Source organism: Rana temporaria, chromosome 2 (genome assembly GCF_905171775.1).
Source record: "Rana temporaria chromosome 2, aRanTem1.1, whole genome shotgun sequence".
Classification (NCBI taxonomy): domain Eukaryota; kingdom Metazoa; phylum Chordata; class Amphibia; order Anura; family Ranidae; genus Rana; species Rana temporaria.
Genome location: NC_053490.1, coordinates 212,566,442 through 212,581,826, shown reverse-complemented (window position 1 = coordinate 212,581,826; position 15,385 = coordinate 212,566,442). Strand labels below are relative to the sequence as shown.

General features: G+C 43.3%; 1 protein-coding gene across 2 annotated transcripts in view; it reads left to right on the top strand.

The window, feature by feature from the left end:
• The window catches only part of RASA3 (RAS p21 protein activator 3), a 335,356-nt gene that overhangs the window by 296,335 nt on the left and 23,636 nt on the right, over positions 1 to 15,385 (top strand). For both annotated transcript variants that reach the window (XM_040336372.1, XM_040336371.1), the window contains exons 14-16: positions 2,986 to 3,109; positions 5,179 to 5,285; positions 7,534 to 7,611. In XM_040336372.1, coding sequence (XP_040192306.1) covers positions 2,986 to 3,109; positions 5,179 to 5,285; positions 7,534 to 7,611 — 309 coding nt within the window. The remainder of the gene's footprint in view (positions 1 to 2,985; positions 3,110 to 5,178; positions 5,286 to 7,533; positions 7,612 to 15,385) is intronic.

Sequence of the window (15,385 nt, the reverse complement as noted above, 5' to 3'; positions counted from 1 at the left end):
TATCTTAACGCTTGCTCCGGGGGGTTGTAGCATGAAGGCTGCCATGTATACAGTATATGATGTTCCTGTAGCTTTGTAGTTAGATTTTGGACAGAGAATGTATAGATTATTCTTCACATTACTTCATACCGAAGTCCAGAGGTAACCTTGTCATGAATTGTTGAATGTAAATCTAAACAAGCTAGAATGATTTCAATGGAAACTGGCAGTAGTTACGCAAACCATCTTTCATTCATGGAAGAAACAGACCATTTTTTATGAAGAATTTAAGCAGAAAATTAGCAGGTTTGTGGTGATTTAGCAATTTTCTAGCAATCTTACAGATGCTTATGGTAAATAAGCAAAAAAATCTGGACACCCTAGCTTGCCACTAAGATTCCCACCTCAGATCACACAATAATACCTTTAATTTAAACTGCCAGATGCCCCACAGTCTCCCCAGGGGCTGTATGCCCCTTCATCTTTCCCTTTCTACCCTCATCCCCTTTCTTATTTCTCTCATCTATCCACTTAACCCCCGGACCATATTGCTGGTCAAAGACCAGAGCACTTTTTGCGATTCGGCACTGCGTCGCTTAAACTGACAATTGCGTGGTTGTGCGACCTGGCTCCCAAACAAAATTGGCGTTTTTCATTCCCCACAAATAGAGCTTTCTTTTGGTGGTATTTGATCACCCCTGTGATTTTTAGTTTTTGCGCTATAAACAAAAATAGAGCGACAATTTTGAAAAAAAAAAATATTTTTTACCTTTTGCTATAATAAATATCCCCCAAAAATATATTAAAAAAACTTTTTTTTTCCTCAGTTTAGGCCGATACGTATTCTTCTACATATTTTTCGTAAAAAAAATCGCAATAAGCATTTATTGATTGGTTTGCGGAAAAGTTATAGCGTTTACAAAATAGGGGATATTTTTATGGCATTTTTATTTTTATTTTTTTACTAGTAATGGCGGCGATCAGCGATTTTTTTCAGTACTGCGACATTATGGCGGACACTTTTGACACATTTTTGGAACCATTGGCATTTTTATAGCGATCAGTGCTATAAAAATGCATTGGATTACTATAAAAATGCCACTGGCAGTGAAGGGGTTAACACTAGGGGGCGGGGAAGGGGTTAAGTATGTTCCCTGGGTGTGTTCTAACTGTAGGGGGGGTGGCCTCACTAGGGGAAATGACTGATCTTCTGTTCATACATTGTATGAACAGAAGATCAGCATTTCTCCCCCTGACAGGACCGGGAGCTGTGTGTTTACACACACAGCTCCCGGTCCCCGCTCTGTAACGAGCGATCGCGTGTGCCCAGCGGCGATCGAGCCCGCCGGGCACGTGCACGGGAGTCGGGGGCGAGCGGGCGCCCCTAGTGGCCTGCGAGAGAGCCGACGTAGAACTACAGGCTCTCACGCAGGGGAGCCGACCTGCCGCCATAAAACGACGGTGGCTGGTCGGCAAGTAGCTATCTTCATCTCTCTCCTTTCTCCTGCCCCCTCCCTCTGTATCAGCATCCATCCTCACCTCTTTACGTTTTTTGTCCTCACTCTCCTTCTCTTTTTGGTTAGCATTTCTAGGACGACATATACAGTCTCCTCTAAACATTCCACACCCAAACAACTCTCTCACAGGAGCCAAAATGGTCTGTATAATTTTATGCCAATGTACTATGTGCTATAACCTGTATATCATAGTGGTCATGCTCCTCACTTATTTTTCTAATGCTGTAAACCTATTAATCTACATGGATGCCATTCTCCTTTGTATTGTAAAACCCCTAAAAATAAAGAAAAATATATTGAAATGTAAAAGTTAAAATTACAAGGTCCTTGCTAATGAAAAAAATAAATAAAACGTACTGATTACCAAATATACCTCAATAAAAGTAACACTTTACCCGATTTGAGCCTTACATAGGGTTAACTGAATCACCATTGATTGTTCCAGTGGATAAGGGACAACAATCTTCCAAATCATGTGTGTCATTTTGGGTTGACAGTTAAAGCTGGAAGGAGATGGCAATTGTGAGAAAATAGACCTGTTACCTTCATAGAGTGATGTGCCCTTGTGTGACCAACCATAGTTTTGTAAGTGAGTAAGCTTTTTTGTAAAGGAAGCTTTTACTGAGAAAGTTTGGAAGTCCCCCTTGCTGAAATCCTCATCTAAAAACACTAGCTTCCTGCTGTCATGGACTTTGGTACTTTTTGAATCACTGGACCAGAGCAACTATGTTTCATGCCTCGTACACACAAGCGTTTTTTCCGACAGGAAAACTGCTATGAGAGCTTTTTGTTGGGAATCCCGGCCGTGTGTATGCTCCATCGCAGTTTTTCTGACGGGTAAACTGCCGGACAAAAAAAAGAGATCAGGATCTCTTTTTTCCCGTCAGGCCAAAATTCCGAGCGGGAAAACAGTTCGTCTGTATGGTTTTCCGACGGGCAGAAACTGTACATGCTTAGAATCAAGTATTTAAAACGGGAGCGCTCTTTGTGGTAAAACAAGTGATCGTAATGGTGATATCACATTCGTCACGCTGTAACGGACTGAAAAGCGCGAATCGTCTCTCTTACCAAACTTTTACTAACACAAGTATCAGCAAAAGCAGACCAAAGGGTGGCGCCATTGGAATGGAACTTTCCCTTTATAGTCGTGTCGTACGCGTTGTACGTTACCACGCTTTGGACGGGCGGACTTTTGTCTGAGCGTGTGTATGCAAGGCAGGCTGAGAGGAATTCTGTCGGGAAAATCTTTGTTTTTTTTATCTGACGGAAAAACCGGTCGTGTTTACAAGGCATGACTTTCATGATCTGTATACTGGATCTGGATTGGTGCCTCAGAAAGTATGGACTCCAGCCAGACTCAGCCCGGCAACTGGCATTTTCAGAGGAGGGGGTCAGCTATAAAAGCCTACATATTTTTCCCAGTGCGTTTATTTTTTTTGTTATTATTCATTATACACCAGCATAATTATTTTTCTTCGGGTTTATATAGGAAAACTTGAAGAATTATGTTGACCAGATCTTTAACGTCATTACAAAATCAGGAGTAAGCTGCCCTACTGTTATGTGTGACATTTTCTTCTCTCTGAGAGAATCCGCAGCAAAACGCTTTCAAGGTAAGCAGATATCAAAGATCTTGTTCAATGCTGTATCTTGAAAGAATGTAAATAAGGCAGAATACCTAGTAAGCTCAGCTTGCATGTCTTCCTTCCTGCAAGCTTTGTGTGAGACCAAGAATTTGCTGTGATTAGTGCATTTCATAAATACAGCGAAGCATGAGAAGTTCACATACTATGATAGAATTCACGCACTGCTGGGCTTCTGGCCCGATTTGAGTTCATTTCACCATGTTTCTCAAGTCCTTTTTATCAGAATGCCAATAAACTCACTGGAGTGCTTCATACAACAAGATTAAAACCCTTCTCACATCTTCTCAGTAGTGACAAGTCTAAGCCAAGTCTGCCTCTGTCCAGATTCTGTGTTTCTACCTTACCAGGCAAATTCTTTGTGGTGAAATTAAGGAAAAGGCACAGAAACAGCCTAGTGTGTACAGTCTCGAGAATCTCCTTGGAGTCATGGAAAATAAAAACTCCTTTGTAAATCTTCAGCATCTTCCAGCTGTTTAAAAGTGCAGACTCACCGGGAAATGGTTGTTGTCTTTGTAATAGAACCAAGGAACTCGGATTGGTCACATGCTGGGAGATGTTTAAGAAATTCACTCTTAACTGTACATATGCCGGCCTTTGTCCATTTCATAGACATACACTACAAGTACCTAAAATTTCTTGTATTTTTATTTTTATCAAGTCTTAACCACTTAAGACCCGGACCAATATGCAGGTTAAGGACCTGGCCCCTTTTTGCGATTCGTCACTGCGTCGGTTTAACTGACAATTGCGCGGTTGTGCAACGTGGCTCCCAAACAAAATTGGCGTCCTTTTTTCCCCACAAATAGAGCTTTCTTTTGGTGGTATTTGATCACCTCTGCGACTTTTTTTTTTTTGCGCTATAAACAAAAATAGAGCGACAATTTTGAAAAAAATGCAATATTTTTTACTTTTTGCTATAATAAATATCCCCCAAAAATATATATATATATATAAAAAAATAATTTCCTCAGTTTAGGCCGATACGTATTCTATTTATTTTTGGTAAAAAAAATCGCAATAAGCGTTTATTGATTGGTTTGCGCAAAATTTATAGCGTTTACAAAATAGGGGATTGTTTTATGGCATTTTTTTTACTAGTAATGGCGGCGATCAATGATTTTTTTTGTGACTGCGACATTATGGCGGACACATCAGACACTTTTGACACATTTTTGGGACCATTGTCATTTTCACAGCGAAAAGTGCTACACAAATGCACTGATTACTGTGAAAATGACAATGGCAGTGAAGGAGTTAATCACTAGGGGGCGCTAAGGGGTTAAGTGTGCCCTAAGGGAGTGATTCTTACTGTAGGGGGCGTGGCTGGACGTGTGATGTCACTGATCGTCGTTCCCTATAACAGGGAACAGAAGATCAGTGACAAGCCACAGAGAAGAACGGGAAAGGTGTGTTTACACTCACCTCTCTTCGTTCTTCAGCTCCTGTGACCCGAACCCGGTGACACCGGCGGCGATCGGGTCCGCAGGTCCCGCTGGCGCGGTCACGGAGCTTCGGACCGGGTCGCGAGCGTGCCGTTTCCGGAACGAATTATGCTCACAATTCAAAATTTTACTTTATACTTATCAGGTGCTTATATATTTTTTTCCCTATTGACAGTAATAGCGAGGTCACCTGACATGCACAGAATTGTATTACATGTCAAGTGAAAGGAGGATTATTCTGAAATCCTATCATTTATTTTAAAATAATTAGATTGCCCATTCGTTTGGCCATCTTTGGATGTCATTACATCATCAAAACATGACCGTGTGAATTGCAACATTGCAATAAAACATTTACATTTTGGCCTATATAATCCTTAAACCTTGCCTTTTTTCAACACATACGGTACGATAATAAAGAAAATGTTGTTAATAAATATCCCTTTAGTTAAGTCTGTATTACAGATGTGATTCAACAGTAGGAACAACAGCCAATGCGCATGCATATTGTATGGTATGGCGGCAATGGCTTTGTTAATCTCACATTTGATTAATGATCACTCACTTGATATTTGTGTATTGTGTCTGTCTCAGGTGACCCTGATGTAAGATACACCGCTGTGAGCAGCTTCATTTTCCTGCGTTTTTTTGCACCTGCCATCCTGTCTCCCAACCTGTTCCAGCTCAGCCCTCATCACGCAGTAAGTGATCGTTGTTTAGTTTCAGAAAAGTGTCAGAGAGCTGATTGAATGAGCCTCCTGTGGAGGAGAGAGCGCAGACCGTGCCAGACACACTGTGTAAATGGGGGTTGCATGACAAGTTACAGACATCACTTTCCCTCACCAGATTGAAACATTTATCAGAGATATACGAAAATGCTATCAAATATATAGATTATATTTATTTTATCAGACATATTAGATTGTTTTTATTGTTTAAAGGCACCCTATCACCAGCTTAAAAAAATGCAGGTAAAAGCACAGAAAAATCTATTATTTTAAATGCTTACTTGCCTTGTTTTTTTATTTTCATGATTTATTTTTGTTTACTTGTAGTATGGCTTTAACCTTGGTAAAGTTTTAACTAGCCAAATCATTAGTTCAGCCCCCTTCCTCTGTGAATGTCTTCTTTTCTTGGGGGTGTCTAATTACTCTCTGTGCTGCCCTATCTCTTCCACCTTCCCCTCTTCACCTCCCTACATAATCTTTTATGAGGAGTGAAGGGGAACTCTGCTGGAGCTGCTGACATCACATCCAAGATGGTGGTGCCCAGCAACAGTCTCAGGCATTTGGATGTCTACACAAATGAGGTTTTACAGGTAAATAACATACCTGAAATATATTTAATGCAATGTTAATCTTAGAGGAAGAATTTTACAGAAATGGGGTTTAACCTCCCTGGCGGTATGATTATTTCAGAAAAAAGGTGCTGAAAGCGGTACCATTATTTGCAAGGAAATTTGGCGTTTTATACTGTAGGCCTGTAATTCTTAGGAATAACTCACTTAAATCTGACCAAACAAGAGTCTAGTAGGCATCCCGGGTATGAATTTTTTTTAAAAACAAAATCATAAATAATAGTAAATAATTATAAATAATTATAACAAATATTAATATAATTATAATAAAAATTATTCAATAATGTAATCAACTCAAAATCACAGAAATTTGCTCAGTTGCAGAATTGTCGCTGTCATTACTTTTATTTTTTATGACGAATTTCCCCAAAAATTCGCTATCGCACAATTCTGCAAGTGATTATAATTATTTATCGCTGTTTTCTAGCTGCTCTAAAACCATTTTTGACATAAAGGGACACTTTTGGTTGCTATGGACAATCTACAGTTTGCAGGCAGAAAGAACAGTTTTTATTATATAAAAGTACATGCAGGGCACTGGGCAGACCACTAGGGACAAAGGGGGTGTGTATTTTTTACATACAGTACTGTAATCTATAAGATTATAGTATACTGTATGTATTGTGTTTTTTTACCTTTTTGAATTTGGCGCTGTTCTCCGCTCCTGTGTCGTAACGTCGCAGGGAACGGAGATCGGCGGCACACAGAGGCACTGTGTGAATCGAGCTCACACACACAGCGCGGTGGCATTGCTGGATCCAGGGACAAGGTAAGTAAACCAAGCCTGTGAATTCAGCGAAGCGAGCCCGAGTCTGGCTCGGGGTTACCGATCGTAGCCCAAAAATCTCACCCCGAGTCAGACTCGGGAATACCGCCAGGGGGGTTAAAGTGTCTCTGTGGTAACACACAAGTTAGTGCAATGCACATTACCTGCTTGTGGTCCCATTCATTTTCAATGACACCCTGTCACACTTTGCCGACAGATGAGAGTTGCAACCCAATAGGGGTTATTTACGAAAGGCAAATCCACTTTGCACTACAAGTGCACTGCAAGAGCACTTGTAAGTGCAGTTGCTGTAGATCGCTGTAGATCAGAGGGGAAGCTCTGAAATTAGGGGATGCTTTGCTGATTTTATCATCCAACCATGTGCAAGCTAAAATGCTGTTTTTTATTTTCCTTGCATGTCCCCCTCAGATCTACAGCGACTGCACTTCCAAGTGCACTTGCAGGGCACTTGTAGTGCAAAGTGGATTTGCCTTTAGTAAATCAACCCCAATGTGTGGAAGTGCAGTAACATGCATTGCAATGCCAGGAATGGTATGGCCATCATTTACCAGGTTATTGGGCACCATATTTAAATAAATTACTGTGGTGATCATCATTAGGAAGTGATAGGACCCCTGCTGGATATCATATATATTATTATTTATTAACAGAAGAAGCCGCATTAACAAAGGTGATAGAAAAAATTGTTAGAGTGATCTCACTGCTGGAGTAGTAATAAAAATTCAATGGCTATTTTTTTTTTTTTTTTATGGTTGTGAAAATTTCTAGCTGTTGTAATTGACTGTGTGTCCAATATCTCTTACAGGATCCACAGACATCCAGAACTTTAACACTTGTCTCCAAGACCATACAAACACTGGGTAGCTTATCCAAGTCCAAATCTGTAAGTGCTGTTATACTGTTGATTGCATGTTTTATGTTTCAATACATTTTATTGACATTTTAACAGTACAGAGCATGACATTCTCAACTTTTCGTTGCACCAAACACAGCGTAAAGGAATCAGACCGCAATCATTTCAATAAGCCTGATGCCGCGTACACACAACCGTTTTTAATGGGCTAGAAGAAACTACGTTTCTTTCAACCCGATTATTGTTAAACCGGCCTTGCATACACACGATCGTGGAAAAAAAAGGCTCTTGCAAAGCACGGTGACGTACAACACGTGCAACGGCATTATAAAGGGGAAGTACCATTCAGATGGGGCCACTCTTGGGGCTGCTTTTGATGATTGCGTGTAAGTAAAACTTTGGTGAGAGACGATTCACGCTTTTCAGTCTGTTACAGCGTGATGAATGTGCTATCTCTATTACAAACGCTAGTTTTACCAGAATGAGCGCTCCCGTCTCATAACTTGCTTCTGCTCATGCGCGTTCTTTTCACGTCGTTAAAGGCCACACACGACCATTTTTTACGACGTTAAAAACAATGTGAAAATTTAGAGCATGTTCTAAATTTTTAATGCCCATTTTTTACGTCGTGAAAAATGCTCTGGAGCCCACACACGATCGTTTTTAATGACATTTTGGAAAAACGGTCGTGTGTACGCGGCATAAGAAATCCTCCTTGTGTGAAATAAATGGAACAATGAGAAAATCATCATAGCATAATTTAACCAACATTAAATCCAGTAATTAAGAAAGTTAGAACAAAAGAATAGAGGAGGGCAAAGCAGGGATGGGGATAAGTATAGGGGAGAAGGCAGATAAAGGAGGAGGGAGTGAAAGAAGGGGAAGGGACTACAGTGCTGTGTCCAAAGGTCTATTACCCACAAATAGGGTTAAGTTGCGAGTGTCCAGGGATCGTTCGTCAGGTATCCAATACACGGATACCACACTTTATAAAACAGTTTCATCTTATCTTGCACCATTGCAGTCAACCTTTCATTTAACATGATCCACAACAATTTATATTTAAGCTGGTTGAATGGCAGGGCAGCGGACCTCCAATTCCTTGCTATAGTTATTTTTGCTGAAATTAATATAAAGGTAAGGAGCCGCCTTTGAGGCTTGGAGGCCTCCACCACCCTGTCACCCAACAGAGCTTGCCTTGCTGATTTAGTCAGGTTAATCTCGGTAAGAGGATGATGGCATGTTTTATAGCCAAAACTGGTAGGTTGGCGGCAGAGAGCCGTTCACTGGGTGAAACCCTTGATTGGTTGAGTAGAGTAAATTTGCAGCCCTTGGAGACTGTTCAGGTCAATTTATCAGGCCACTTTATTCCAAAATGTGTAAGCCTAGACTTAGTCTTAAAGTGGAGTTCCACCCATTTTTTTATGTTTGTCTGTGCTGCATGCTCTAATCTCATAGTGTTCAGAATGGACAATTTTTATTTATTTTGTTGCTTGTAAATACCTTTATTTTGTAGTCCTTCATTACTTCCTCCTCCTTATTTGCCTAGGCTATTTGCAAGGGTTTCTGGGATAGGCATCATGTTTCCCAGTAGTCCTTGCAAACCTGACTGAAACATATTACATTGCTTGTGCACTGAGCATGTGCAAGATATGCAAAGCAGGGGGCGTGGCCAGGCAGCGGATGTAGCCGGACGCACCTTTTGCTTCTCTCCGCCGAATCTCCTGCAATCCATCCTGATACTCACCCGACAGACCCGCTCTTCACGCCAGCTCGCTGCAGGAAGGTCCCCCGATCGCTCCGGTGCCTCTTGCTCCCCGATCCGAACACGATGGCGGCGGCTAGGAGACAAAATGCGGCCCGGTCCCCGGACAGCGTGGGGATCCAAGATGGCGCTCAGGCCCAACGCACGGCCAAGGAAAAATACAGGGACGGGGCGGAGAAGTTATTCTCCAGAGTGCTGGCCGCCGATCCCAATGCTCGCCTGGGAGGCCAGAATGAGATGCAGGGCGCAGTGTCGGACGCGGATGATACGGTCCCCCTGGAGGATGGTGGAGGCCCGGACTTTCCATGGAGTGCAGTGAGTACCCCTAACAGCAATACCACTAGGCCGCAGGCCCTCACCAGCCCAGCCACTAGTCCTGCTACTGACGGTGAGCCCTCATTAAGGGATATATTTGCAGCTATCACTACATGCAATACCTCCCTAACTGCCCTGACTGCTGATATTAAGGGGGTGAAGGCAGAAATGTCATTTATGAGGCAGGATGCACAGAAACTAAGGGAGAGGACATCTGCTGTGGAGGGGAGGGTGAGCTCCATAGAGGATGACATGGCCCCCATGCAAAGGGATCTTTCCTACAATAATCATCTCCTTACACAACATTCCTCTCGTTTAGAGGAATTGGAGAACAGAATGAGACGAAATAACGTAAGGCTGGTGGGTCTACCTGAAAGAGCTGAAGGGAAGAATCCTGTAGAATTTATTGAAAACTGGCTGGTGACTGCCTTTGGCAAAGAAGCTTTCACTCCATTATTCTCGGTGGAAAGAGCTCACAGGGTGCCCTCCCGTCCCCCTCAGCCAGGAGCACCTCCGAGACCCTTTTTATTTAAACTTCTGCATTACAAAGACAGGGATGCCATACTGCGCAATGCCAGGATTAAACCCGAGGCCATGAAAGTTGATAATGCTAAAATCTCCTGCTTCCCTGATTTTTCTGCTGAGCTGCAAAAGCAACGTGCAAAGTTTCTGGATGTTAAACGTCGCCTCAGAGTACTAGATGTGAAATATGCTATGCTGTACCCCTCCAAGCTTAGGGTGGAAGCATTGGGATCTGTACACTTCTTTGATCTTCCGTCATCAGCTGCACAGTGGCTGGACAGAGAGGAACATTCAATCCGAGAAGGTCGCAACCGTCACTGTGTTCAACAAGATGGGTAATACCTAGATAGACTTATCCTGCCATTTACCTACTATTCCCCTTTATCAAGGCGGAGAAGTTGCTGAGATTTCGCTCATACTAGATTCACTAGGCTATTTGTTCTTGCTGTTGAGAAGTTTAGACACTTGGTGCACTTCCACTGTTGCCCCCATGCGGGCCTGGTACAGGCCCCGCACTGCCTGTAGGCACACAAAGTTGGCCATGTTGGCCTGTTATTTTTTGAATATATCTTTTTTTCTTTCTTGCTTAATTTCCCTTTTTTCATCTGCCAATGTGACTGTGGGTTCGTCGTCCTCTACATACCACCTGCTTTGGGGGTTTATTACCCCACCAGTGACTACCTATGTTGTGCATTTTGTGATACTCCTCGGCCTAACCTCATCAATTACGTTGGACCATCTGGCCCTGCTATGTGTGCCTCTGCACTTGACTGAGGGCATACTAATGATCCCTCCCCCAAGGGGAACTGGCTGTCCTGTTTTTTGCTGCTGTGTGTTTGCTACTGACTCCTATGTTTTACTTGTTCCTAAGGTGCAATGTCTAAGATAACCAGATTTGTGTCCTGGAATGTGCGGGGATTGAACAATCCTGTTAAACGCTTGGCTGTGCTCCGCACAATCAAGCGTATAACCGCTGATATTGTCTGCCTGCAGGAGACTCATCTCCCCCCGACCTCCACACCCCAATTTGCGATAAGGCAATTTAGCCACCAGTATCATTCTACTTTCTCAGTGTACTCGAGGGGGGTGAGCATCCTAATCAAACAGGGCACGCAATTTACGGCTCTGGAGACACTAATTGACCCGGAGGGGCGCTATGTCATTATTCTATGCTGTATATGTGGTACTAAATGCTTACTTGCAGGTATTTATATTCCCCCTCCCTTTTCTACCAGTGTACTGAAAGTATTGTCAGATTTTGTTGCCCGTTTTCCAGGTGTCCCTGTGTTGGTGGTAGGGGATTTTAATAACTGTCTGGACCATACTAGGGATAGGTTGTCTGCCCAAGGGGTGGTTGGAATACAAAGGGGAAGTGGGCCTACCCCGTTCGCTCGATTACTACTGGAAATGGGCCTAACAGATGTCTGGAGGGTCCGCAATCCGGATGCCAGAGTCTATTCATGTCAATCTGCCTCGGTAGGGGGCCTCTCTAGAATAGACCTAGGGCTGGGAAATGCATTACTCCTGTCATTGTTGGAAACCTCTCAATACCACCCTAGGCAAATTTCTGATCATGCTCCTCTCTCGATTGACATCAGGTGTGGGGCTCGCAGGGGCAATACCCTCTGGAAGCTTAACCCCTTTTGGCTATCGCTTTTTCCGGACCCTGATCCTATCCCAGAGCTCCTCAAAAAAATTTTCAATCAAAACCTAGATACTGCGACATTAGATATAGTCTGGGACACAGCCAAAGCCTTCCTCAGAGGGCAATTTATTAGAGTAATTTCTAAGATAAAAACCTCCACTAAGGAATGGGAAATGTCGGTCCTAGAGGAAGTACGATCCTCGGAGGCCAGATATATTGCTGACCCCACAGACGATACGAAACGCTCGTGGCTAGCATCCCAAACCTTACTTAAAGATCTAACTATGCAACTAGCTGAAAATAAGCGCTTTTTCTTACAACAAAGTCATTTTGAGGAGGGAGAGAATACGGGGCATATGTTAGCGCTACTGGCCAAGTCACAACAGCCGTCCTCGCATATCGCATCTATAACAAATTCCGAGGGGAATCCCTGCCACTCTACTAAAGAAGTTACTAGAGTATTTAGTCTTTTTTTTCAGGATGTTTATTCCTCCAAGGTTAACCCCACTCGAGATGACATACATTCGTTTCTGGACAAGTATCCTGTGCCATCCTTGTCTGCTTCGGATGTGGCCCTTCTTAATGCTCCTCTGACTGAGGATGAATTACTTGAGGCGCTAGCCCACTCGAAAAATAGTCGGGCTCCCGGGGCTGATGGGTTACCCTCTGAGGTATACAAAAGGTACTCGACTCAACTCCTCCCCATTCTTCTTAAAATGTATAATCATGCATTCGAAACAGGGTCTCTACCCCCTTCTATGAATGAGGCGCTTATTGTGGTTCTGTTGAAGCCCGGAAAGGACCCATCGTCTCCGGACTCTTACAGACCGATCTCACTTCTAACCTATGATGTTAAGCTGCTGGCCAGGATTTTGGCTAGCAGGTTGGCTAGCTGTATACAAAAAGTGATACATAGAGATCAGTCTGGGTTCATTCCTACGAGATCCACATCTCAGAATTTGCGCAGACTTTTCCTGAACTTACAACTCCCCCCGGACAATGTAGGTAACAGGGCAATCCTATCGTTGGACGCCGCTAAGGCGTTCGACAGCGTGGAGTGGCCATACCTTTGGGAAGTCCTAACTCGATTTGGGGTGGGTCCCTCATTTTTGAAATGGGTGCAGTTATTGTATAGCTCCCCGTCGGCGAGAATGCGTATTAATGGTGAGGTCTCGGAACCCTTCTGTCTGGCTAGGGGCACTCGGCAGGGGTGCCCTTTGTCGCCCCTGTTGTTTGCCCTGGCTCTTGAGCCACTGGCCATTCACATTAGAAACAGGCAGGATATAGTGGGGTTTCAGAGAGGTCCCAGAAAAGATGTGGTTTCCCTTTATGCGGATGATACATTGATATATCTGGGGGATACGGCAAGCTCCCTGCAAAACATAATGGGCCTGATTGCTGACTTTGGTCGGCTCTCGGGGTTCAGTATTAACTGGAATAAATCAGTTATTATGCCACTAGACCCTCTGCCAAGCCCTCTGCCGGACTGTGCGAAGGACATTGCAATAGTAGAGGAATTCCGTTACTTGGGCATACAGGTCACGCCTAGTCCATCCCAGTACCTTGACAAAAACTTATCTCCACTAATGCAGAAACTACGGCTGAAATGCTCAGCCTGGAGAAAGTTACCTCTATCCGTGACCGGTAGAGTTAACCTAATTAAGATGGTATGGGCACCTCAACTTTTATATATTTTTCACAACTCCCCGATCTGGATCACTCATAAATGGTTTACCCGCATAGACTCTCAATTTAGAGAGTTGATATGGAAGGGGGGGTCGGCCCGTATTAGTTTGCATTCTCTGCAATTACCAAAAGATCAGGGAGGTATGGCAGTTCCGCATTCTCGGTTTTACTTCATAGCGTCGCAGCTCCAGCAACTTGCTAACTGGGGAATAGCAGATGAATCTGACCCGATAAGATCACTGATAGTACCAGTGGACTCATCCCTTCCGGCGCTGGTGTATCTAGAGGCAGGCCTTACTCAATTCCCTACTGCACTGCCCACAATTAGCCTATTAACCAAGTTATGGGACTATGTAAGGTCCATTTTTAAGATCAAGACAATGTGCCAGTTCACCCCAATATGGAGGAATAGACATTATTGTGAACTTCTTAAGTTGAAGGGATTTGGTTCGTGGGAAGGGTTGGGCATACATTATATCGCCCAGCTGTTCTCTGGAACTACACTTAAATCCTTTGCGACTCTAAAAGGGGAATATGGTTTATGTAACTCCCAGTTTTACCAATACCTGCAACTGAGACACGCTGTACAATGCGAAAGCAGACTTACTCGACCAGCTGTAGTGGTACACCCTCTGATGAGAGATGTGCTCATTGCGGATGACCGGGCGGGCATGATATCTAGAGTCTATGCAAGACTAATCCAATCTACACATGATGCAAGTAAGCTCCCCTGCAGACGCGGGTGGGAACGAGATTTGGGGCCTGTAGACGGTGAAACATGGGAACTGTGTCTGACGTCCGCCCCACTAGTGTCTGTATCGGCGTCACAGAGGCTCTCTCACTTATATTTGCTACATAGGGTATACAGAACCCCGGCTAGGCTACATAAATGGGGTTTTAGAGAGACACCTTTGTGTCCAAAATGCAATGCGCATACTGGGGATCTCTTGCACATGTTCTGGAAATGCCCGAAACTCTTTAGGTACTGGAAATATGTCCTTGATACCATAGCCCAGGTATTTCAGATACCAGTAATTACTGACCCAGTGGTCTGCCTCCTTGGCGCGTTGGAGCTACCTGATCTGTCACCAAACGGTCACACGGCGGTGCTACGGTTGCTCTACCTAGCTCGCAAGGAGATTGCGAAGATGTGGATTACGCCTAGGGTACCAACGGGCACATTATGGGTGAAACAGGCCAATAACTTACTGATTCGGGAAAAACTAACATACCAACACAGGGGTGCTTCGAAAAAGTTTTATTCACTATGGCAGCCCTGGTTAGATGTCCCAGGATTGGGACCTCTTCAGCTAGTGAGGGACAGATTACTACAGGGATGATCACTCAAAACAAACGACGATAAATCAATATTGAATAGTGTAATTGTATTAACAGTGGGGTATGAGGAGTGAGAATTCCACACTACCCTTTGCTACATTAGGTGGAGGATGGAAATATGTTGAGGACCACAGTCCTAGAGATGAAGATCCTCTCCTTCTTTTTTCTCTTTTCTTTTTCTTTCTTTCTTTCCCCCCCTTTTCTTTTTTCTTCTCTTTCTATCCCTATTTGGTTTTATCTTTCTACATCCGGAGTTAAAGAGTTACTATTGAAATACACAGTCAGACTGAACTAAAGTGGTAATGCCTTGTGTGATGAAGTGAGTTATACTATCATACCCATCCTTCTATAAGTCTGGAGTGTAGATATTGATTCGTTCACTTAATATTTGTCTTGGCATTACTTAAAGATTTGGATGTTTGCCACTGTGGGAGTACATTTGTATACTCCCTTTACTATTCTGATGCACTTTCTATTGATCTGCCTGTGTATATATATATGTTTGTATTGATACAATAAACTTATTTTTGATT